At 45.0% G+C, this 26,369-nt stretch overlaps 2 protein-coding genes across 5 annotated transcripts in view; both read left to right on the top strand.

Annotated features, from left to right (window-relative positions):
- LOC126545417 (dnaJ homolog subfamily C member 7-like) overlaps positions 1–26,369 on the top strand; it is a 127,680-nt gene that overhangs the window by 55,973 nt on the left and 45,338 nt on the right. For 2 of the 4 annotated variants that reach the window (XM_055061567.1, XM_072285925.1), the window contains exons 2-5: positions 15,021–15,116; positions 16,777–16,865; positions 20,074–20,387; positions 25,131–25,249. In XM_055061567.1, the coding sequence (XP_054917542.1) occupies positions 15,021–15,116; positions 16,777–16,865; positions 20,074–20,387; positions 25,131–25,249 (618 nt within the window). The remainder of the gene's footprint in view (positions 1–15,020; positions 15,117–16,776; positions 16,866–20,073; positions 20,388–25,130; positions 25,250–26,369) is intronic. The other 2 variants (XM_050193288.3, XM_050193287.3) reach the window with 1 other exon arrangement.
- Positions 7,638–14,101, top strand: LOC140215410 (uncharacterized). The gene is made up of 2 exons (XM_072285981.1): positions 7,638–11,091; positions 14,077–14,101. The coding sequence occupies exons 1-2, from the start codon at positions 10,181–10,183 to the stop codon at positions 14,099–14,101; spliced, it is 936 nt and encodes a 311-aa protein (XP_072142082.1). The 5' UTR covers positions 7,638–10,180.

Below are 26,369 nucleotides of genomic sequence, written 5' to 3'. Positions count from 1 at the left end.
GAATTTCGGGCTTCCTCAACTTACGGTTAATATCCATACCGAGCTCTGCTGCCAAGAGCAACAGCTCCTCTTTCTTTACCGCTCTAATATCCATGCTTTTCGAGGGCTGACCACAACTTGTATTGCCCGCACACCCGGTGGCGATCAACTAGAGCCAATTGCACTATAGAACCCTGTCCTTGTCGTCCGGCAAAACGTAGTCGCTTAAAGGGAAGCTGAAACATTTTCCAGAAAAAAATGAGTGAAGAGCAGTACGTCGTGGTTTTCAACCCTCTGAATTCGAATATCGCATCGAAATTGAGCGAAAGAAAGCGCAAACATGTTTTATTTCGACGAAAAGTGCAGCAGCGGACACGCTGCTGCACGGACGCGCGCCTCGTTTCTGCCTGTGATTGGTCGGACGCCTCGTGACGTCAACAATGGTGTTCGTCCGGACCTACTGCTGCCGCTACATACGAAGCACGGTGCAAGGTAGTTTGGTGGTGTTTTGCTGAGACGGTCATGGAAAATTTCGAGAGCTTGCGTTTCTCTGAGGAGTTCGGCGTTAAGTCCAAACTCCACGAGAGCGATTTTACGCGCGACGGTGACGGGCGACGGCTTCGAGCGACAAAACGGGACGTCGCTTGAACAGATCGCTCGGTGTTGTCGCTCGATCGCTCGTTTCTAGAAATCTAGAGCTCGTCGCTCGTCGCCCGGAAATGCTATGAGCGACTAGCCAATAGTGCGAAGCCGAAACTGGATGTACATAACTCAAATACTACTATTGCTACTACTAGCAAACTATTGAATTTTACACGTGCAAGAATAATAACCTAGTGCAAGACCTTCAGAAATATTTTATGCTCCTTCTTCAGTAAAATACATCAACTTAAATTGATAAAGCATGCGCCACGCTAGTTTCGGCGCGTATATTGCTGCCCTCATACCGGGAAGTCGTCGCTCAAAGCCGTCGTTCGCGTGGAGTTCGGCTTCTAGGCGACGAGCGAACGCGACAGCCATCGCCTCGCTTGTCGGGCTGTCGCTGTCGCGTGCGAGATCACTTGTAAGGGGTTTATACTTTACTCCCTACATGTACGAGCCGATTGCGAAGAGCCGGCCTCTCCCAGAAGCAAAAAATGCTGGTGCAAGCACTGCTTTCCACGCGAACGAAGGCGAAGTGTTAGCAACTCCTTGTGTTGGAAATGTTCTTTGGCGAGTATGTTTTTTGCTAAGCTGCATTCAGCGTTCCAGTGAGTACGTTTCCGGGCAAACAACTGTAGTGTTATGTTCCTGCATGCGTCCTCGTAGAACGTAAGCGGTGATGCGATCTTCGGCATTTGTGCGCTGCCCCAAAGCTGTCGGCGATCTACACAGACGGTTTAAACGCAGGAAAAGTTTACCGGCTGTTGTAGCACGTGTAGTATAGAACCTTCATCAGCGCGCCATCCGCACGCTACTCGTAACCGGTGAATTCCATCGCCTACGTGAGATGGTCGGTTTCTCTATGCGTGCGAGAGAAGGGGGACCGCAGCGTCCTGGCGTGAGCAGGCTTTCCAACACATGCAAACTTTATGCTTGCTCTGCGTTGCATGCAGGCTGTTTCACAACACACGTGCGAATAGAAAATTCGCGGCGCTTGGCGATTGAAACCTGCGTCAAGGGTGGGAGATAAACATGCACCTTCCGTTCAGTGTGCTAATTTTTTTTTAGGAGAACCCAAAGCACGCATTATTGATAAACTCCGGTAGTAATGGTCACGGAAGTGGTTAGAGCACAGCACTGTTGTTCTTGAGCGCTTGAAGCTGTTTCGCTTCACAGCAGCCTCCCACTTAGCTGAAAGCTTCTTGTCTTGCAGGAACTAATGGAGCATCGGAACATCGTCGCGGCCGCTGGTGTTCGTGCAAGCGTAGGCTGCACAGAACGCCGGCATGATCGGCCTACAAGTTCAATTGATGCTGCGCACGTCAACTACCACTCCTATATACACACAAACAAAGGAATGTAGGGTCGAGCGAAGCAGATTAGGACGGCACGCACGCAGAAATAAGCCCGGTCAGGCACGGTTATAGTGAACTAGAAGGGGGTACTGGGGTCAGGGAGAGCCCGCGGGTGTGGCATCTCACGTCGACGCCGCCAGATGGCGCCACTAGAGCATGGGCTGTACGGAACGCGAAACTGAGCATTTTCAACGTAGAGAAAGCCGTGTGCGCTTGGTGTCGCGCCGAAAAAAGAAAGCGCGCAGCTCCGTAGCATGTTTTCTGAAAACTTCTTCTGAAATTAAGACAAGGCGCAGAGAAAGGTGGAAAGGCGGACGTTCTTCAAGCTTGCGTGAAAATAAAGCCGACCCAACGAGTGCAGACTAACGGCCGCACGGCGATGCGACTGATTTCTAAACTAAAAGCTCGCGAACACCGTAGAAGAGGTAAATATGTGAATGGGTAAATTGCTTAATTCATTTGCCATTAATAATTTTTATACAGGTCAGTACCCAATCGCATTCAGAAGTTCAAGTGAGCCAAACAATTGCGGCGCGTGTACTAACACATCCGGAACAGGGGCCAGATATGATGAGGTTTTATTCCTTTAAGTGCGATTTTGTTTACGAAAGCATATATCCACTGAAAGCTAGAGAGTTAATCCTATGGTGATGCCACCATTATGCGGTCGCAGTGGTTACCAGGGATAGCGAAATTTCGTAACACAGCACAATAAAGAGAACTCGTGGTGGCCAAATTGTTTTTGGCCACCACGAGTTCTCTTTATTTTGCTTTATTGGTACAAAAGTTGGGCAGCTACTCCTTTCTCAAAGTCCATGGCTGCTATGAGAGAGGCACTATGAGGAACGGCTTATCTTCGTGTGCAATTTCTTTTTACGCCGTTCCTGTCGTGATTGGTTGATCCCTTTTACATAGAAGTGCAGCCTGGTCAGCACATAGAACTTGGTCAACTCTGTTGTGAGCGCATCTGAGTGCTGGCTGCAGCCTAAGGCATAGCCGAAGTTCTCCTTCACTAGCAACATTAGATCCACTATGCTGTCACTGCAGAGTTTCTCTCGGCTGAAGAACACAGTGAAGATGTCCTCCAACTTCTTCACTGCTCTGAAAAGCTCCAGCGAAGGATATAACAACCCTCCCTTGCCGCATGTCACAGTGAACTCAGAGTTTCTGCTTTCCGTATTGGGGGTTTTCAAAAGAAAGTCCTTGCAAGGCATGCAGTCATAACACTTCAGAAACTTTCGAGCAACATACCCTGCCAGGTAATGTATTAGACGGTCGTCGCTTTTCTGCTGCACCAACTCTCTGTGCTCAGCATGCAGGAATACTACGAAGCATGCGCTCGGCTGAAGCTAGGTTTCCTTCCTCAATGAGATGGTCGATTGCAGCAGCCCTGGCTTATTGAGCTGGAGCATCTTGCGCACTCAGGAGAGAACTCATTTCTCCACTAGCTCCATTAAGGTCAGCATTGCCTGAGCGTACTATTTTCGCAAGATTATAAAAGGATAGGCAATTAACGACAATTAGAAACTGCGTTGGTGATGGGTGGTCATTAAACCCACATGATTGCCTGACTATACCGAAAAAGTTTTCCAGCGAATCCTGGCTTAACCTGGATGTCATAACATACCTAAATCCCTGGCTGACAAGATAATCCAGCAGTGATAATGTGCTGGATATCGTCACCCTTAGGCCATCTGCAGTTGAATCGCTTAAAAATCCACCTACTCTTTTAGCATGTTTCGCACACAAACCGCACATGTTTCGTCGAGTTTCTAGTCTTGGCGGGGCAAGTTGCGTTCCCAAATTCGCCGTGTTTATTCATCTTTCGACGCGGTGAACAACGACGGCTGCTTTCCTTTTTTCCACTTATATCCTGTTTCACAGCCGGGAGCGAAGCAGTGTCGTTGACGTTTTGACCTTCCTACTTCGCACGTGTTCGGCCGACTGCGCGCGAAACAGACTCGAACGGTAGGTTGAAACAACGAAAAACAGTCAACATCGCGAATCAAGCCCACACGAACAAGCGCGCAAAGCTCTTTATTTTATGGCGAAGCAGCGGAGGGAGCCAGCCCACTAAAGCCCCTCAATTTTTCAAAAGTAGCGCCATTCTTAGATCTTTCCGCCACCCCGCTCACCCTGGCGCGTCCTCCTCCACGCTTCCTGTCGCCCCAGCCTCCTCCGCTTCCCCATTGGCCAATCTTTGTCACGTGGAAGCAGGCGCCGCGCTTTTGTATATTTTTTTCTTTCCAGCGCGCGCCGACCTCCATTGTTGGGCCTGCGCGACGAAAGTACGGCAGGCGGACTGACGGAGTGCATTAGCGTAATATAATGTGTAGGGCCGAGAACTTAATTGCGATGCCATGCTGCTACGCCTTCGGTTGCCGCAACAGACACAGCGAGGGCAAAAAGCTTTTTGCTTTGCCGTCCGGCGGGCGCAACGCAAAAAGAAGTGTGGATTCGCAGGATCGGGCGGGCTGACTTCGAGGAAGTGGCAAAGAACGCGCGGCTTAGTGAAGTATGGGCCACGGCTACTCACAACCTCTTATTTCGAGCCTAGTTCACGCCTTCCGCTTCGAAAAAGTGTGTGTTCATGCTCTGCGTGGTTTTCAGCGCGTTGTTTGACTTTTTTTTTTCCAATGTGCTCTCTTTGTTTCATGTAGTTTCGTCTTGCGGTGAAATGCACGCATCTGCAGCTGGCCTGTGACATAAAAGCGAATTTATTCAGGGTGTGTTTTGAGCTCCACCAGAAGTTGGCACATTCTCGACGCTTTTGCAAGGCTCAATATGACTTACGATGCAGTCTTTTAGCTTCGAATGTACGCCCGCATGTATTGATTTGATTTGTGGTGATTAACGTTTTTAACGTTCCGAAGCGACTAAAGCTAGGATGCAGGTCATAGTGGATGACTCCGGATAACTTTATCTAGCTCGCCTGGGGATGTTTAACGTGCATGTTGATCGTAGAGTCGTACGTGGGCCGGTAAATTCCTCGCTGGCGTTTCATAATACTCGCGCGGGCGCGCTAGCGCTGCTTTAGAAGTTGGCGCCTCGGCGCGATTGTATTTCTTCAATAAATTTTATTTACTAGTTGTAACACCTTGTCATTATTTCATATTATTGACGGCGCCTCCAGGGCACCAAAGCGACAACGGAACACCAAAGCTAGAACCAGGGCTGGATGGGGCTCGCCGAAGCCTGTGCATGCCAAGGGGGTATAAGATCGCGGACAGCCAATTTTGTATGCGAACACTCCCTGCGACGCCTGCATTATTGTAATGTCACGTGCTCTTCAGAGGCCTCCGTTAGCCATTACATGTGCCCTCCTGGAGCAGTACTTGTAAAAAAAAAACAATATATCGTCACGATTACCAAAGCACCCCGCAATGAAAAAAAACGGCCCTGTTACCAGACATTGCTGACCGCACACAGCCATTCCGGCTGTGAGCGGTCAGCAATCTCTCACGCGCCGGCCGAACAAAAGTATCCTGCAGGTACATAAATGAACCTACGAAACCACGTACACGTACTTTCACGCTGTCAACACCTGAAACTTTAGTAATTACGCGCGTGTTTGAGTACACCGCATGCTTGCGTCGTGTTTCAGCAACACGAACTCTCAACGCCGCGCGCTTTACGCCTTATATACGCCTTGAATAATGGTCCTTTTCTCTATTTTTTCCGCAATTCCAACACGAAATTCTAAAGGCCAGTTACCGACTGACGAAGAAAGATCTCGATTGAAAAAACTGCTCCGCAGGACTCGAACGAACTTTTCTGCGGATTTCCTCCCGTAGAGTGTTAGCCGTCGTCTGCTACGGCAGGCCCACCACCGGCGGCGCCACCGTCGAGGCCGCGCCGAGCGGAGGAGGAGGGAAGTGAATGGCGCTACTTTGGGAGATTGAGGGGCTTTACAGCCCACGCGACTACAGCGCCGCCACCAAAATCCGCGTCCCGTCCGCACTTGCCGCCTCGCTGCAATGCATAGGGCGCTCCGGCTCCTGAGCCCACTACCCCCTTCTAGAACACCATAGCACGGTCGCGGAGACTGCGAAGGAGCGGAACACCAGTGCTGACGTCACGATGCCGCGGTTTCTGGTCTCCGCTCGCATCGTCAGCGTCAGCAGCAGCGCGCGGCGCTCGACGGGGGGCGGAGCTACAGCGCAATTTTAACCGACGATTGCGTCGCTCCTAAGTGAAAAATCCCCCCCCCCCCCCAAAATTTTACCTTCATGGTTTATAAGGTTCCCGCATCCGTATATGAGCGTCTTATTGAATTCGACAGACTCTTCAGCTTCCCTTATTAAGCACTTACCCAATGTTGAGCTTGCGGAGGTCGTGTATCCCGGAGCCACGTTCCCAGGTCCGCCGATCCTAGATCGTGGAACTGCCTTCTGCTGCCCTTCCTTCCAGATTCCTCGAGTCGTCCAAGACTCCCCGCCGTTATTGCCATGGTTGTGCCTCCCTGAGTCTTGAAGAGGAGGTCTGCTGGTTCTGTATCCGCAGAAGTCGCTCTTCTGTCCGTAGTTTCCCTCGATCTTGCGAAGTTCGTGTCTGCCGGACCCAGGTACACAGGTCCGCTGATCCCAGATCGTGAGAACTGCTTTCTTGATCTCTTCCTTCCAGATTCCTCGAGTCGTAGTTGGTAGTGACCTTTTGTGGACCCGTCTAGAGTCGGTGTCCACGCTGCTGCGTTGACGTCTGGATAGGCTCTGATGGATGGGTGGGTGTTTGTCTCGTGGTAAACGTCTAATTAACGCCTTTGTGGTGTTGAGACGTAACACTTCCCACCAGGAAAGAAATGCGAGCACAAAGGCTTTACGAGAAATACTGCGAACATATCCTAAAAAAAAAAAAAAAATTATCCCCCGCACCCCTAACCTGGCCACCGAGAGGTAATGTACTGTTGTCATTGAATAGCCTTTACTACCGCCTGTCGCCGCACACTTGCAGAGTAGACCGGGGGGACAGGGTTCTTGGATGGTAAAGGCAAAGCTGCTGAATAAGAACAATACTTCGTTCTACTAATCTGTGGTCGAAAGTATTTTATTTGGAGAATGCCTTTCGCGGGCGTGCTCAGCAGCATTTTCTTTTCAAAAGGGGCTGATTCGCGGTTCTACTGCAGCAGAGCTGTGGTTGCCAAGTCTCACCATTTTCGCACCACTTTAAAACTGTGATGTGCACACTCGCCGTGGTGTCGCGGGATTTAATCTCGGAGGCCGCATTTCGATGGAGGCGAAGTGCAAAAATGCCCGTGTACCGCGCATGTTAAAGAACCCCAGTTGGTATAAAGTAATCCGGAGTCCCCCACCACGGCGTGTCTCATATTCAGATCACGGTTTTGACACGTAAAATTTCAGTATTTAATTTTAATGGGCAGTGCAGCAGTAATACTCCTTCCAAAGTCAACACTTGTTTTTGTCATGACGCGCCATGACTGTGACATCGCCTGAGTCAACCGCACGTTCGTTTGTGAACGGCATTGAATATATGTATGAAATAATGCAAATACGCTTCTTTGTCAAACGGACTCCACGCAGATTTTGCTTAAGTTTGATAAGCAGTAAGAAAATATTCGCTATTAGAAATTGTTTTTTATTGAATATTTACTATTCGCAATGTCCGCAGACGGTACGGTACACAGCGACCAGAGAGAAACGCCACAAGGAGAGTCAGCAGGCGACAGTGCGGTGTGATCACGTTTTCTCATATGGCTAGTCTGGGTTGTGACTGCGCGCTTGCTTACCTCTTTCGCGCCGCGATGGTCAAAACTGGATTAGCGCATCTGCTGCGTGCGCCACTGCACAAACCCGAGTTGTCCGCAACGATATAATTCTGCATTCTTTCCCACGAAATCCACAAAGAAGTAATGGGTGGTGGTGCGGCGATAGATCGGCAAGCCTGTTACGGCACTGATTAGGGTGTGTTTGCACTGCACATTTCACTTCTAGTTCTTCCCTGCGTGTCAGCCGCCCTTGGGTAGGAGCGACTGTACGTGCGTTTTTTTTGTCGGCGGGTCGGTTGTATATGGGGGGGTCAGATGAAGCGAATAGGCCGTTTGTAGTATACTTATGAAACTTATGTCTACTATGAAATGGTTAACGCGCTCTTACGGTATACGGGGAACCTATTTTGACCTGATAAATTATGCGAGGAGAATAAAACGCCGCCGCGAGGCGCTCGCTGTCTGCCAATGTCTGCTCCCGGTTCTGCGGTAAAGCATTTGTCCTAGAGGTGGGTGAATATGAAGTCATTCTAATCTAATACAAATAGTACATATCAAATCGAATTTCGAATAGACCAACGCAGGCGCGTATACTTAAAGCCGGAATTTCTGTATATTCGCTTTTACTGACTAGTGAAAAAAAGACAGCCAAGTATAACATGGACTTTTGGATCAACTTTAGACGCAAGATCTGCAATTGTGATTAAAAGAACTGCACGAAGAACGTGGTTGCAAACTAGCAAACAATGAATGGCTGCTGCATAAATAGATTTCCAAAACGCGAAACAAATATATATATTTTTTAAAAAAGGTAAGAAGTTGCGGGGAAAAAAAAAAACGCTTGTGTGTCGTAGACACATGGAAAAGAGCCCCCTTGCTAGAAAAACATCGCTGGTTGTAGCATAAAAGATAAAACTGCTGCGTGACTATACCGTAAGAAACGCTAAATTACGGATTACCAGCATAAATCACAGGTTGTCAGTATATAGGCATCCGCCGCGAAACCGCAAAAAAAGGAGCCATTACAGGATGCTTTCCTTTCTGTTTCTGCGTTGCTTTGAAAATTTGTCGTTTTCTGATCATTTGCATTGCCTTGTTTATCAGACGGAGAACAGTAACAGTCGGTTATTAACTCCTTTCGATATTCGAAAATACCGAATAGATAATTTTCGATTACGAATAGTTGGCGTGTAATATTCGTATTCGAATGTTCCTCCCCTAATTTTTCGCATTAGTGGGCTCGGCGCACCGTCGAGCCCTTTCTTCGAATTATTCCGGTTGCTGGAAATGGCCGCGCGATCCCACCTTTCGCGATCTGTAGAGCTGTGCTCGAAGAGCCAGTAGGAGTGGTAGGAAGATACTGATTCAAACAATGTATTGAGGAGCCTTAAGCTTCATCTACGCACGAGAGTTCGTTCAGAGCTGTCAGTTATGGTGGAATGTTCAGAGAGATGAGAATTTTCAATGTTTTCGCTTCGGCTGAACGCACGCGCGCATCGGCCGGCAGCCCATGCGCGCGGTAATAGTTTTCTCAACCACAGTGCGTGGCGTGCCTGCGGCCACACAGAACCGATGCTAGAAAAAGTGTGAAAAACCCTAGAGCCCCTCAAACTTCCTAAAGTAGCGAAGTCATTGAATATTGCCGCCTCGGCGAGGACTTCGCGCCGTGATTCCATCTGGGGCTGACTTTGGCAGCTCCCCCTTTCCCTGTTAAAGTATCGTCTGCTATTGCTCTGTTGTCCCTCGTTAGGAACAGCCGGACGCCCCACCTCCTGCAGCCTTATTTGTTTCTTCCCCTTTTCTTTTTCCGTTTCTTTTTCTTTTTTTGCCTTACAGAAACACTATTTACTCCACTGTTTATTTTTCTACGTGAGAAATAAACCGACAGTTGAAACTGCGGCATGTATACCGTGGTCCTTTATTGGATCATCCGTGCGTTCTTCCACTGATACAATATTTGGTCTGATTTGACTTCGTTGCGACTAATCAAAACACCATATTAATTAGTGCTAGAAACTAAGACATCTGAATGTTTCTGTGATAAATATTTTCGCGATTTAGCTCTACACTAAAATGATTTTCACCCTTTCACTGCGCCCAACCTGCGGGCAGTTAGACCGCGTAAACGCCTGCAGGTGCCATACGGCATGCCCTTGAGGTAAAGTGGGACTGTCGACTCGAGAGGCGGAAAGGAGGGAACTCGACAGCATTGGGTAATTGGGGGTGAGAGTTGAGAAAGCGTGTCCGCCTCTCTTCGTTACTTTTCTTCCACCATATTTCTCTCTCTCTCTCGTCTCTCCGTCTTGTCACATGATCATTACTGCCTTGTTCGCCCTCTCTCAAGCGCAGATCGTGTCATTTGACCATTTCTCGTGCGCTGCCGAAGCCGCCATAATCGTAACTGTTACCGTTGGTGTGCCGTGACCGTGCCGGTTTGCCTCGCCTTTATTGGTTGTTTTTGTTTTTTTCTTCCTTATGCGCGATGATCTCGCTCAGTGATTGCTACGCCGCGAATAGTGGACTTTGTTACTACCTAATGAAAGCTGACAACCTACGACCCGATGCGCTTCGGAGAATTCTCGCTGATGAACTGGACGCAGACTCCGCGTTTCTCGAGGCATGGACTGAGGCGGGTGAGTTTTATGAGAAAACGCAGGATCCGCACTCACCGCTGTGGAATTTTATGCCTAAGGAGAACTACTTGGCAATCATCTCCTACACGCTGGACAGGCCGAACATCTGCTTGAGGTTTAACGCTGCCTGCCGTAACGCTCGGCCGACAGACCAAAGCTGGCGTGCGTTTGGTTTCAAGAGCCTCTGGTGCCTGCTGGTTGAGGCATTTCGTCGCCTTCCACCCTTTTATTATGTTCCCCATGAGTTGTACCGTGGTGTTTCCGATTTCTGCGGCTCTGACCTAGCACCACTGCCGTTCCCACACTTCGTGTCGGCCAGCGTGTGCGACTACCAAGCCTCGAAGTTCGGTTGGCGAGGGCATCTCCTCGCGCTTCTCCATGTGCCTCCCGAGTTCGTGAGGGACATCAGTCCGTACTCTATCTACCCACACCACGCCGAAGTACTCATTTGGCCGTTGTGCAGTTTCACGCACATGACTAATGGCCGTGACTACGGTCAGTACTTCCAATTCCGTGGCGCCTTTCCCTTGTACAATCCTTGTATACCCGAACCTTGGCAGCCCTGCAGGAGAAACAGGCCAGCGCCCTGGATGGGCGCATGGGGAAGACTGCGCACACCGTTGGCCACGATGCAACAGTTCTGTATGGTTATTGCCGGTGCAGCCGGTATAGCTCCCGCACAGCCAGACGCCGATTGTCCGGGCGCAGTCGTCCTCACCGAATACACTTGTGCAGAGGTCAGGAAGACGAGTGAGAAAAGGTCAGTGGAAATGAAAGATTCAGTGGCCCTGAAAGTTGCCCTCGCAGTAGGAAACCTTTTGTTCAAGAGAAAAGAAAAGGGGCATGCACTTCTATTTGATTTATTTTCTAAATTATTTCTGCCTTTGATGCCTTTATTACGGATTCGGTAACAAATCATTGAATGGCATATAAGAAAAGCAATGTTTTGCACTTTTATGGAAATAAGAAGGAAAGATACATTCAGTAAAACAAGCATACGATAGCAATTTTGCAGAATTGAAAAAAAAAGACTGCAGCCGATTACATTTATCTGGACTATTCATTAATCATTACAAAACACTGCTGAAAGGTATTCAGCAGCAGAAGTTAATTACCAAAATGAAAAGCGTCTAGGTTGTTGTTGTCTTCAGTTCCTGATCAAGTTTCAGTATGTTTCTTTTTCTTAAATTCCGTCTTTTTTAGCAGTTCAAAACTAACACAACATTCTGGTGTAAATTTTGTAACGTCTGGTGCGAGAAATTCAGTGTGACGTTGCAAGTCACCCATCTTTTGTTTGTGACTTATCTGACTTTCCAAGCGTCTTCTCATTGTGAAGAATGGTTATTTGGCTATTTGATAAGATCATTTTACTAATACAACCAGGGTGTCTACCAACCGGGAAAAACCGGGAATTCTTAGGGATCTTGAGTAGTCTGGAAAAACTCGGGGAGAACTCAGGGAATTTATGCCTCTATCAGGGAAAATTAGCTGTAATTTTATTGAAAGGGTTGAAAGTCGTGGTAATGCTGGCTCGAGTAACAGACAGGAATTGTAACGAATTGTCTTTGACGCCCTGTCGTCGGCTGGAGGAGTTGCCAGTGTACAGTCAATGACCGACTCTTCGGATTCGCGGCACCGCCACGTACCCCATAGAGTCAATGTATCAGAATGTCTGAAATTTCGGAAGCAAGAACCCTTCGCCGTCCGATTTTCCGGACTTTTTGCCGTGACCGCAGGTCCAAAACGGCATTAATCAAAGCCACCACCGCTGCCATTTTGATTACCTCGCCGCCTCGAACCGGCGCTCTCGCACGCAGATCCGCTGGCAGCCGTAGCCACCACTGCGGCAACGCTAGACCTAGCTGATTCGACGTTCGCTATTCAGCTTCTTGCCGTTGGGCGCCGTGTTTTTTATTGAAAAAATTTGCTGCTGGCAGCAATGGCACGGACTACGCCTTTGTGGTCCTCGCGATTGGCTTAGAAGCTCGGAAAGCACGGTGCGTTGCATAATGCTAGTTCCCGAAAGTCAGCTTCGCCTCTGTACAGAAATCTTACTTGATGAAGGAAACGAAGAAGTATTGCAGTGAAGCATAACAAGCGTGGGAAGGGGCTATTGCCACGGGACACAAGTGTGCATTCCTTAATTATACACGCGCGTACCCGGTATTTCCTGTCACAGTACGAGCACTGATATGCCTAATACGTGTACCGACAGGGCTTCAGAGCGTTTTCGAATGTGCCTGTGGTGGTTTGAGCCCATAAGGACAGTAAATGACATGCATTTATTTTTTCCAACTGGCCGATTTTTTGGGCGTTTTCGCGGCCCCTAGGGAGTTCGAAAAATCGGACGTGTACTATACAACTGACCAAGAAGATGTTTTAAATGGTCCGTGGGGCGAACGAGTGGCAGAAGGAGGACAAGGAGAGAAAGGACTTGCGCATTGAGGAATGAACGTGAAGGGAAGCGTGCTGCGGCTGTTTTGAAGGAGCTTGAGCTCAAAAAACAAAGTGTTGGCTGATGCCGAGATGCAGGTGTCCCTCGTCCAAACCAAAATAAACTCTTTAAAGCAGTGAAACACAACAGTGAGGCGTCTGTGCGCGGGCTGAGAGTATGTCAGGACAGCTGAGGTTGAGTTACGAGCTGTTGAGAGCCTCATACCACTAAGCTTACTATCAGGTTATGTATATATAGCTCATATTCGAAAATATTTTATTCTGTATGCATCTCTTTTTTATTCTTATTTGAGAATGTTTGACTCGATCTGCAATTTTTTTCGAAGACATTTTATTCGCTGTTCATTTTACTAACTCCTGCCTTCTATTCTCTTCTTGAATAACATTAACACTACTGCTTAGTATTCAAATTGCATTACGTCATTCTTATTAAAAAAAATTTCGTATGCTTACTAGAGAGTGACAGCATCGGGCAATATGGTTTCAGCCCATCTTTACATAAAACATAGTTCTGCGTCACTCACAGAATTTTGCAAAGGTACTCAGGGAAAACCGAGAAAATTCAGCGAATTTGGAAATGTGAACTTGGTAGACACCCTGACAACTATCCTTTTATGGATTGTATCAGTGCCCGAAATTTCTTTTCATTTTATGTTCATTTGTGAGTAACTGTGGATAGTGTGTCACTTTATTTGCATTTTTAAAGCGAAGCTTTCTTTGCCTACTGCCCCGCGATTTGGTGCATCGTTGTCATGGTGGTGGCCGTTGCCGTCGTCATCAGTTGTATTTCTGAGCAGATATTTAGGTGTTCTGTGGCAGAAGCTCTAGCGAGCTCATTTCACGTGACTAGGCGCCGGACGCATCTGGCGCTGTGCGAAGTTCGCTACCTTCTCACAGTGCCAGGAACGCTTTCAGCATTCTACTTCATTCTGCTTCCTTGAGTATCGTGCCGTCACGTGAAATCTGGTGAAGTGATAGTATAATTGAAAGTGATTGCCCCTGAATAAAGTCGAACTCTGTTCTACAAAGTACAACACTGTGGCTGATGACCGGGACGCGTTCGCCGCCGACATCCGCTGCCCGTTTCATAGCGCACATGAAGCTATTAGCGCTCTGCGCTTTCTGTTCCCTTCGCAGAGCGTTTGCAAGATAGGGCCCGCGGGGCTGCACCATATGCCGCCGCCGCCGAAGTGTGGTTGATAATGGTTTTGCATCGAGAAGAGGTAGCGTCATCAACCACGTCTACGTACAAAGTCTACTAAACATGACACTTTTCTGGCTTGGTGCACAGGCACAAGGTGTGCACTGTTTTTTAGCTATGCTGAAATTCTGTAATTTCTGATGAATTGATTCCGATATGAGCCGAAATTATGTATATGTGGTTCTTGTGAATTTCTTCATTGGCAAGTGACAGTGAGACCCTGTACCTTCACAGACCCCCTTGAGCCATGTTGACTTGCTCAGAAAATTATGACTCTAGAGGTTGCACCATTTTTCACTGTTCGTATTGCCTGGAACAAATGCTCTTGATGTAGCTGTGGTCGTATTTCAGAAGTCATGGTCTACCAGGTGTTTGCTTTTAGTCAAGACTTTTTCAGGGGATGCTGCACTCTAATAAAGAGGCCAACAGAGCAGCGTCGAGATGTAGCATCAGTGAGTCTTTCTGTAGGAAAACCCAGTAAAGTTGGTTGCAGTTAATTGTTTTCGTGGTGAAAAGCAACATAACGAGTTACGTAATTATCAGTGGTTCACTATAAACAAGCCTTTTATATCATGGGCACTGCTACCATATTTTCACATTGGTGGTACCTATACTGTAAACACCTAGCTGCTACTTGAGCTGGACTCTTTAAAACAGGTTTGTTATTGAGACAGCATACTTAAGCTTTATGGCATGGATTAATTCCTTTATTTCTTTTAAGGGTCAGGCTATTCTGGCAGCTGACTAGCTGAATCAGTTGAAGTAAATTTTGCCAGCAGTTTGCTGAAATTTTCTAGGCTTCTGTGCACGGATTCTCACAGTAAGAATTAGCGCAAATACTAACTGTAAGCATCATGTCATTATTTAGTCTGCTTTGGTGGCACTTCGAGGACGCCAAAGGGGCAGTGGTGACACCAACTGAGACTTGGACTAATCTGTGTGTTGGGTACTTGCCATGGGTGTATAAAGTGTATAAGATCGGCTGTCAACCAATCGTGTAAACGAACGCTCCCTGGCACGCTCTGGCCTCGCAGGCATCAACCCACAGACTGCCCTGCCCCACCTCCCCCTTCGCTGCCCCTTGACTGCCCTGGAGATCCTGCACTGCCCGTTTTATATATAAATCTCAGGTGTTGGTCCAATGCCTCAGTTTGTCAGTATTATTTTTGCAAGTTATCTTTAGAACCAAATCACACCTAAGACAAAGCAAGTCGATTCGACCTTGCAGCAGCAGGTACCAACAGAGCAGTACACCTTTCCAGCCCTGCCTGACTGCCAACAGTATAGCCACTTCCGTCTCTCAGATGAGTTGGGGAAAGACCAGTCAATATTTTTTGTTGCCGCCATCTTTGTATGCACGATTGAAGTACTGAGAGGGGGTCATAATTGCAGATGCGAAAGGTATGTATTGGGCAGCCTCTCTTTCTGCATTTTCCTGGCCTGATTGGCTCCACTGGGATGGAGTTGTCTTTTGTTTTTAGTTATCAGCTGGCATTATTAAGGTGTAATTCTTAAGTGGCTCATGGGTCAAAAAATCCAATGTCCGGCGTTATGGCACGAAAATTGATGAGAGTCAAACACGACCATTGGTGGCAATCGAACCCACAACCATTGGTGGGAGTCAAACCCGCGACCTTTGGAGGGAGTCGAACCCGTAACCTTTGGTGTTAATTATGGCAAAGTTACTTAATGCACTCAGACTCACGACCTTTGGTGGGACCAAGATTCAGTGGCACTAAAATTGACGGTGCCATCATTGATAATCAAAACCAAGACCTTCGGTGGAAGAAAACAAGTAATAGGAAGTAACAATGCATTCGAATGGGAATGTCAAGTAATTTAATGAATGTCTAGTGAGCTTGCAGGCTGCATATAGTGTAGAATAATGCTTTGTGTATTCAAGGTATTTTGCTAAAATGTGAAGTGTAGGAACCGTAAGGATATTGCAATATATTTGGCTCACTGCACTGCTGAGCATTAACAAGGTCCATTGTTCAGTCACACCTTTGAAATATTTGGAATTGCTGAACGAGGTCTGTTTATATATATATATATATACCATTTCATGCTTGGCGTTATAGTTCACAAACGTTGCCCTTAAAATTATGCAGGCACCATAATTTTCAGGTGTTATTTCTGGGACATACAGCACTTTCGAGTCCCAGTAGTAAAAGCCTACACCAACATATGATGATTTGTTATTCAATAGCGAGGACTGACTGGTTCATGATTAAATGAAAACAGCCCTAAAAGATTGAGTGAAACAAGGAGCACACGACACAGTGTGTGTCTACTCCATGTTTGGCCTGTCTGGCAGTGCTTTATTCATCTAATACTCAACAATTTTAGCTTTACTCAAGTTTTGATGTGACATTGTGTGTATGCAACATCAAAGAGGCCACTTGAGCCAACAATGTCAAGGCTCAATTCAATTGCTTAGCCACTCAACCTATTTGTTGGCAGTTAACTTCCTAAATAAGCTTATTTAGTTTGCTTATCTATGGGATACCTCACGTGACTTTGCCTTGGCGGTGCTCACAAGTACTTGTTCTTGCATGTAAGAATGTTGTCACAGTTGTAGCAGTTCAGGCAGGTCTCTAATGAGCTTGAATTTGCAGACTTTGAAACCAAACTATCATGTCTTTTAGCTTGTGAATACACAAGTAAGCCTTGCAGCAATTAAAAAATAACGTAACACATCAAACTGTTTTGCTAGCTGCACTAGTGTATTGTGTTCTAAAGTAAGAATGCTAACTTGGCATTTCTTCCCTTGTTTTTCTGCTATTGCAGGTTGGCTGAATTAAAAAAGGAAGAAGGCAATGAACTGTATGGTCTTCAGAAATACGATGAAGCAGTCAAGCGTTACACAGAAGCTATTGGTTTGTTCCTGCATTTTATGTATTTGAGTTCATAGCCTTATGCAGCATCAATATGCAAGTTTTACCAAGCAGAACGTTTTCCATGTCACTGACTGGGATAAAAATACATTGTGGTGTAAAATGCATGAATGAAAATATAGAAATTAAGTTTCAAACTTCTCTAGGGGTTCACAAACAAATGCTGTCCGTTTAGAGCTAGCTAGTTTTCACTCCATTTGTGTTGAACTCCATGCTATGCAGTTCTATGCTATGCGTCAAAGAAAGTGACTGGGAAATACAATAGCAATACTGGAAGTGTGCCCTAGAGCATGAACTGGGCACAGCAGAATGCAAAAGAAATATTATAAATGAGCCAGCACTAAAAAAAAAAAAAAAAAGTTCCCATGAATGTATTACAAATGGCTTTTTGTTCTTGACAGCCAACACAAATGGCATATCTGTTAACTAAAGGAGAGCTAATGTGCACACTTTACAAGGCAATGGATGATAATGTTCAACGATGCGGGTGGAAAACATGTATTTGAATATATTAGTGCACTGGTGAAAAGAAATGTTATACAAAACAGAATCTTCAAGGACTCAATGTACCACCATTTTGAAAGTAGGTGGAGCTTTAGCTCTCATAGAAACGCTGTAGTTAAAGTGGATTCAAAGTGGCTGAAAATGAATTGGACAGCTTTTTTTGCAGAGCTTCAAAGGTCCTGAATTCACACTGTTTGTATGGATTGATTCCAAATAGATAATGCATATTCTAGCAGGGACAATTTTAAACATATTGTAAGCCACTAGCTTGGGATCACCTGGAGCTACAAACCGGGTATGGCAAAGATAAGTAAAAATAAGATCAGAGTACTTGTAGTATGAAGCCCTTGTTAAAATACCATTGCAGAGCTAATAGAAATGTGAAGGCAGCTGCCTATCAGTAAAAGACATTGCAACCATTTTGCTAAAAACGTTCATTTTCCAGGTTGCACACCATTAGCTAAATGCAGTCAAAGAATCCTTAAGACCATCTGAAAAGCTATTAGCTGAAAAGTTTTGAAATGCTAATTCCAAATATGCAAATAATTTTTATGTGTAACAAGTACATTTTAAAATAAATATTAAAAATTAGTTTTTTTTGTGTGGACTAGTTCGAGGTAAGCACTCTGAAATGCTGGTTGTTATGAAGGAGACTGGTATATCAAAATGTTGGGTGATTGATCAGAGTTTTCAATGCTTCAAGGATGAATGCTCTAGACTGATTTGGGCCTAAGTTATAGCATGTCAGTCTTTTTAAAGCAAGAACTTGGTTAACACCCATGCAAAAAGATTACTTTGTGAAAATTTCTGTAATAATATTTGTTCATATTATAGGATTGCTGCACTCTCCAATTGTTTACCTTTCTGCAAAAAGAAAGAATTATTGCAATAGTATAAGTAGAGCCAGAGATATCCTCGCTCCAAATCTGTGGCACCATCAGAAATGCTGTTTTGAGAAAACAAGGAAATGCATTTCACGACATGTTCATGGCGATTGTGGCACAGGCTATATCAATAAAGGATAATAAGGGGTCCAATAAAGCAAAAATAAAGCTCTACACCAACCTGAGCAAAGGAACAAGAAAATATATTTGGGCCAATTTCCGTCTCCAAAGAGCAGTGTCTCCCCTTAACTATAGATAATTCAACAAAATCAAAACATACAAACTGCAGAGATTGAGGAGGTCAACTGAGGACTATTTAAAATGTTGCAAAGCTTTAAAAGCAATTTAGACTGAAGTACGGCATCAAATCCCTTGCTGAAGCTAGTTTATGGCATCTATCTTATTACCTAAGATTAAGCGAAAGGTCATCTGTGCACCCAGGCAACAGTGCTACTAAAGCCACTTGAAAGCAGGGCAGAAGGTTATTATTGGCAATGAATGAGGTAACACGTTTAAATATGTGTTGAAGTACTCTACAAGAATTTGGTCTTAAAGAAATAAGTCCAGAACAACAGCTTTATATCATCAGGTTTGTATAGATTAAGTACCTCTGTTCATTCCCATGAAAATAAACAGCACTGCAGTTGTTCTGACTTCTGAAATATAACAGGTACATAGTTAGATGTCCATAACAAGAAATGGATGAAGATGGAGTTGGGGATGCCATCAGGCTTAGGGACTTGTTTAGTATCTAGATTCAGTGCAAGGTTCACAACACATTCTGAACAGTTATTACATATAACATGAGAATTATCATTTTTAAAACGAAGCAAAAACAGAATGGAAGTAGGTATTGAATGCTTTTGAGATTACTGCCGGATCTCCAATAGCATTATCGCAAATTTTAGAATAAGCAGATTGAGAAACACTAGGTGAAATGGCAGACCTGAACTTGCAAGGGTTAGACTTAAGAAGATTAGGTAGGTGATGTTTGTAGAAAAAATATTCAGCTGAAACAATTTTTTGATGGAGTTTCTTTAATTGTGGAAACAGAATACCTTTCCGAGAGTTATATGAGCAGATAGAGTGACTAAGTTTGTGAGCACGTAATAAATGCAGCAATTCACAGGTCATCCAAGTAAGGTTTATGTGTTCTTAGTTTTCAAGGGGGCTAAACAGATTATGCATGGTTTGAAAGAACATGCATGATTTACACATTTCTTTTCAGTACAAGCCACCAGTGTGTCAGGATACTAAGTGCTGAAAATGCATCAAGATCTATATCGCAACATCATCAGTTCTAAGAAAATCCCGAAAGGTCGAGATAGTAATACGTGATTAAGCTTGGCATAGAGATTAGAGATGAAAGCGTGACATTGTGATCTGAAATACCTTCAACTACTTCACAAATGTTACCAGTATCGGCTAAGGCAGCGCTGAGAAAAATTTAATCCAATATAGCACCTTCACGTGCCGAATCATGAACCTGCTTTAAACCAGCAGACAGCGAAAGGTCAACTAGTTATTTTGTTGAATGCAGAAGTGGGATCAGAACGGGAAGGTAATGGCTTGTTAATTACAGGAGCATTAAAGTCACCAAGTAGGACAACATTAAAGTGGAAAGATTCCTTAGTTGTATGAATTGTTGTATAAACTGTAACAAACAACATATGGCAGGCTTTCGAGCTCCAAAATCTGTTTAGTAAATCAGGAAGAGTGTAAGCACTGGGACAAAATATGCAGTTTAAAGCGCTAGCTTCTTCTTGATTTTATTATTGACAGCTGCTTGTGTTAATGTGCAGAACTGGATGGGAGCAACGTGGCCTACTACTCTAATCGAGCAGCTTGTTACATGATGCTGGGGAACCACAGGGCTGCCTTGGATGACTGCCACCAAGCCCTGCTGAGAGACCCACACAACGCAAAGAGCTTGCTGCGTGAAGCCAAGTGCTACGTCGCATTAGGGGACCCTGCTGCCGCAATGCGAAGCCTTCACTTGCTGCGCGATCTGGATCCCCAGAATCCCGCTCTCCCTCGTGAGCTGAAAAGTGCAGAGATCCTGCAGCACTTCCTGGATGAAGGTGATAAGGCCTATGAAGCACAGAACTATGAAAAGGTATGCTACATTCTTAACATGCATATGAGGAATGTGAAGATGTTTGGGTGCTTCACTTCATTAAGCAGTAATATATATGAATGATCATGTTGAGATATTTCAGAGGTTACTGACTTAGGATGCACTTAGCCTGTTCAGGACACTTTTTGAGACATTTATTGGACCACTTCATGCTTAAGTGTTTTGCTTTCACTATTTACTATTAGAGAGTTAAGAAGTGACTTAAGAGGTCTTAAAAATTGTTTTGACTGATACACGAATGAGCTTCACTAATTTGCCAGTAGAAAGAAGGATGAAGCCACACATTTTCTGTTAAGCAGTTATTTTTACCGTCTGATCAGTGCTGCTGAACGTGACATTGTGAAGCTGCTGATATCATCTGTTGCTGTGTTAGGCATATAAGCTGCTGTTCAAATCTGTGTCTTCTGTAGCAGGATGTATAACAACTGTGCTAACACTGATAGTGCACAGACTTACTCATTTACATAACGGCCTTACAGGATTGGCTGCCAGAAGCCTGGGATAATTGCTCGTATGCAATGCCACATTTATTGATTTTCAATGTTGTCCTCTGAGTAGGTGAAAGTGCCTATGGCGTCTTTGTCTAACAAGTTTCTTTACCTGTTGAGCTTGCACAAGTGGAGTTATGAGTTATGCTTTCAATTTCAACATGCGTTCTATGCGAGCTTATCTGGTCTAGTTTGGTTATCTGTAGTAGTTGTTTCATTGTTTTCAGTAGTAATTGGAACTGATATATGTTCTGTTCTTTTTATCACCGGCTATTTCAGCTTGTCATATGAAGTCTGAATATCACCGTAGGCATTGTGAAAAATGGGAGACTCATTAAGCTATGGCAATTCGAGTTTCAGCCTTTAGACAGCAACATTTGCACCATGTGTGAAAATTGATATTGCAAAAATAATGCAAGGTTAGCAGGATTGAGCAAATGTCTCACTTGGTGAGCACACTTCATGGTGTGGAAAGTAGCAATTAAAGCTCACAAGATTGGTTATTAACTGTAGAAGTTTTAACGCTATATCAGAACACTGATCACTGAATATGGCAAACCAGTTCTGCATAAAACCGCAAGGTGGAGAGTTCATGAAAGAGTAAATTGTTATTGACCCAACTGTAGCGTGAAGCTACAAAGGAAAGCCATTATGGGCACTCATTCATCTTTCTCACAGCTGAATGAGCAGTGGATTAGGTTTTTCTGTTGTATCATAGCACTTAGCAGAAGCCATGTGTACCAAGTCAAATGGTGCTGGCATGGATAAAAAATGATACTACTTCGACATGCAAATATGAATGTGGGAGTGGTGACATCAACTGACATAATCTTCGGACTGTCGATGCAGTAACTGCAGTCAATATAGACAGTTGTATGAAGAATATAGTTTTCCCAAGATGCAGGATTATAAAAATCCACACTTGCCTAATACTGTTTCAGTTGCTGACCTGCTGTGGTGGCTAGGTTGCCATGGCATTGTGCTGCTGAGCACGAGGTCAGAGGTTCGATTTTTGGCAGCAGCAACCACATTCCAATGGAAGCAGAATGCAAAAATGCTTGTGTACCATGCTTTGCGTGCATTTTGCAGAACCCCAGATAACCAAAATAAATCCAGAGCTCTCTACTGTGGCATTCCTCATAACCCACAGCATAATTTCAGGATGTTAAATGCCACATTTAATTTTTATTTTCAGTTGTTGCTAAAATATTAATTAGATAATTAGAGGTTAACCAGTCATCCATGTAGCCATGGCCAGAAATGTGCAGTGTGGTTGCAAGTTGGGATCTTTTTCCCAGCATTGTCTTTGGTAAGCAATTACTGGCTCTGCTCCTCTGATAAAAATTCAAAATTTAGTACTGACGGTGTGGATAGTCGAATGAATGCCTTTATAACGAAGCACTTGATACCTTCGAAATCTTTCGTTATACAGGTCATTTAGTTGTAAAGATCACACACTGTACTGCTTGGAGTTGTTGCTATTGTTTCAGTGAAGCACATCCAGCTAAAGAAAATGTTATTTAACATGAATTCAAGAGACGAGAGGAGCCGCTAATAATATAGTGCACACTTTGGCCAACGGTACGTGTGACTGCAGCCAACTGAGAATGGAAGTGCTGGCAGGCGCTTGATGAAGTCTACGTCACTTTGTCAACTCTCAGTCAGATACGTCCAAATGCCCCTCCACAGGAGCATGCTTCATCGATGTGCTTGCACTTGTTCAGAGTTTGCCAGTGTTGATTTCTATGGGGAGCTCCTGTAACTCTCTACACTTTGCACCACCACTTAGTGGGAGCTATAAGGCTTTTACAACTTTAGTATTGCTTTTTTCTCTGCCAGCTAACATTATTACCATTATAGTGTAATAGTTGCACTATTACACATGCACACTTGGGCCCCTTGTCTAAGGGTTCGGCCGTTAGGTTTGTTGGGCATTTCTTTTTGCTTCAGGGAGGGGAGGCTGCTATAGGTAATGTGGAGTGTAGTACTGGCGCTGGTCTGTACAAGTTTGTTATAAAGCCACAAATCAGCTATCAGGAGTGCCTCAATTCATTCGTTGTACTAGGGGAATGCACAATACATATAATAAGCAGGAATTTGGTTGGGACATACTAAATCCTTCATTATACAGGTAATTTCATTGTAGAGGCATTCGACTGCAGTAGTTGCAAGTCTCACTTCCATGTTTTAAGCTTGCATTTCGTGCAAGCTTTGAGGGCCCCTCACCAGGCCCCATAGCAAATTTTGGTTATACACCGGAAGTTGTGTCCTCTAGGGAGCGTTCTGCTGCAAAAGATTTTCAAATCGACTAATTAACAGCTGAGATGGAAATATTTCAAGGCCGCAAACCCATGATTTCCACCTGCCCCGTCTAGCCTCTGCAAGCGAAATTCTTTTACCCACATTCTCCCATACGGACCTCGAGGATCACGTGATGCATAAGTCACGCGCCCCGCCTTTATTTCTTTTCATCCTAGGTTTTTTGCGACACAGTGCACTTCCGCTGATGACATCGCTTGCGAGCTGTTGCGATTGTGTCATTTCGCGCAGCGCATGATTTTGAGTGCTGTGCATGAGGACACCTGACTAGCGTTATAAGTCTGTGCTGCACGAATACTGAGGCAGACACAAGCGGATCACAGAGCATGATCCCGTGCTGGAACATGGTAGAAAATGACATAGTTTCTATGTCTGCGTGCACGACGTGTCGCATGTCAGTCACGTGTCACTACGATTGACAACGCAGTGTGAACATGTGTACATAGGCGCACTAGCATGTGTACGTCAACCTCCGGCTTGGAGCGCAGCAGCCGTGAGAAGGGAAAATGTCGTTGGGTTTGGAATTTCACGTCTTTCCGCGGCGCGTAGCGATGTAATACTTTGCAGACACGATCGTTATTGCGCATTGTATGCTCTGCGCTTGTCAGCTCAAAATGGCCAGACCTGGTGACGGCCTCGTTAAAGGAAAAGGAAGGGAAAATTGTCAGCGATATGCTTTCTGTGTGTTCGAGGGTCTCATTTTAATCTCCTAGCATTCACCACGCCAGCGTGGCACCAGTGCTCCACCATTGAGTAGCTTAGCTGCTTTTATGTTACACAAAGTACATACAGCAAAAGCCTTTGTATAGCTGAGTTGAACAAAAGTGTAGTGTTATGTATTTGAATGTGGTTGCCTTTTAAATATTGACAGAATTTGTTTTATGGGTTTTTGTGTCTCATGTCTTGAGTTATGGCATTTTGCTGCCTATTTAAGAGTAGACAGTGCATATATTTATCTGTGCACAAGTTTTGCGAAACATAGTTTATACTTCAAACCTCAACTACCGTGGGTGCAAGTCTGGTGTGCAGATAAACCGCCTACAGGATTTTAATGTGTGAAATTATTTTTCTTATGAAAAGAATTGAACTTACGTTGAGAAAATAGTAATTGTTTGTTTATAGAAATAAAAGGAAAGGAAGGGAGTGAAATTGCTGCTGCTCGCACTGCGACTACCTATCTACCGTAGTCTGCTAACACCTGAACGTCAGTCAGCAGTTTAGGGGAAGGGGGTAGGGGCATAAAAGGACAGGGAGAGAGGATAAAGTAAAGAAGGGAACTGTTCACATACACACTCATCTTCTGGTAATTTGACCCTGACGGAACCGACGAAATTGATTAAATAAGTCGGCTGGCCAAATTAAACAAGAGGCAGAAAAAAATGTTGAAACGCACCATTGACTTGGGTAAATACTGTAATCATTCATTGTGAGCTACCATTTTCACTTGGAAATCTTCATAGGGCAGGCAGGAAAAAAACATTTTTGGCGATGCATGAATTGTTACATATTTGCAGTCACTGTCCCCCAAACTTAGCTATGACAGACGTTGCTGCTAAGGAGGCCACAATTCAGGTCAAGCACACACATGCTGACCATTCATGTTTGAAGTAACGAAAGTTTGTGCCATAGAAATCTATGGGCGCGAGCAGAGACCTTCGGTCGGGATCGAATTGACTGAAATCACCATATACAACAGAGTGTCTTGGGCAAAAACACCATTATGATATACTACTGTAGGACAGTTGAGTTCAAGTTTGTGTTGAACTGAAAAGGCAGCTTTTGTTCGTGTGTAGAATTGTTTCCTAATTTTTCATGATCTTTATTGCTTTGGATTTCCCTGAGCATCGTTTCACTTGTATTAGAGTATTATAATTTTGCTGTACATGTCATTAATCAGCACTCACTGTCTGCACAGGTAATCTACTGCATGGATCGTGCATTGCAGCAAGCCGTGTCCTGTTCCAAAATTGAAGTGCTCAGAGCAGAGAGTCTCGCCCTCTTGAAGCGATTGCCTGATGCACGCCAGATTGCCAAGTAGGTGCCTCATACATGGTCAACATAGTCAGTGTCTTTAAAGAAATGTTTAAACTGGAGCAGTTCAAGGCCAACTGGAATAAAAACCACTCGCTGGAAGTGGCGCATAACCCAGAACATTGAGAATCATGCAGTTCTTCAGCATTAGCATGCTGGGATATACGTCATATCCACCAAGCACCAGGTGAACGCATCATGTGCTTAGGTGCTCTTTAAATGCTGCTCATAGAAAAATGAGACTATTACCGGCTCTGCAGCTTTGCCACTTGCTTCAATACTGGTATATGCACTTAGACCTCGCTATAACAAAACACGGTATAATGAAGTAAATGTAATTCCCCTTGTAATCTCTCTAGAGATCCATGTATTTAAAGCCTTGTTTTAACAAATTTGTCCTGCCAGTGGATATAACAAACTAGATTTGTCTCTTAAACCAAAAAAGTACCGACTGTTTGCACCGAGTGTATCACTTTCTACTGGTTTCCGCACTCATTCGGCGCGGCAGTTAAAAAATTCTCACGTCGAATGCGCTGTCAATCAATGCTTGTCTTTCTCACTGCCACGTGCTCAGTGGCCGGGCACAAGCAGCAGCTCGTTATTGCGCTTCTTTCTCTTGCTGCAGCGCGTAGCTAGTGAAACTGGGCGCACAGGCGCGCCATCCGGGATCGCAACCTCTCAGGCCAAGCCTAGCTGCATTGTGCCACATACCGTTTGATGGTGCTCCTTGCACGTAGCATGCAAAAAAATCTGTACCTCTACATTGCTTTCTTGCTGCAGCGTGTCGTGCAGGCTGGTACAGCTAGGTGTGACTTCCGAAATTGCATTGATGTGATATTGTGAGGCAATCGCTTTTAAGAGATAGTTTCACTTTCGCTTGCCAAAAGCGTTTGCGTACACAACCAACAGTGTTTCTGACACTGTGCCAAGCTTGCTATCTTTGCACAGTGCCAAGAGCGCACTGTTGGCTGTATACTTCAACGGGTGTGCGATACCTCGAGAAAGTGAAACTATCTCAGCAAGTCATGGAAGTTGCCTGAGAATACTGCCACAGCTACGTAGTCGGTGCATAACGAAGTAATTTCGGGTCCCCCTACAACTTCATTATATAATGACGTTTGAG

The sequence above is a fragment of the Dermacentor andersoni genome, chromosome 1, assembly GCF_023375885.2.
Source record: "Dermacentor andersoni chromosome 1, qqDerAnde1_hic_scaffold, whole genome shotgun sequence".
Classification (NCBI taxonomy): domain Eukaryota; kingdom Metazoa; phylum Arthropoda; class Arachnida; order Ixodida; family Ixodidae; genus Dermacentor; species Dermacentor andersoni.
This window is presented reverse-complemented; position numbering and strand designations above follow the sequence as displayed.

Excerpts from the sequence above, each read along its gene's own strand:
- LOC140215410 (XM_072285981.1), top strand. The coding sequence starts at position 10,181 with ATGATCTCGCTCAGTGATTGCTACGCCGCGAATAGTGGACTTTGTTAC. Across the intron at positions 11,092-14,076 it reads AGGAAGACGAGTGAGAAAAG|GCACAAGGTGTGCACTGTTT; the intron begins GTCAGTGGAAAT and ends CTTGGTGCACAG.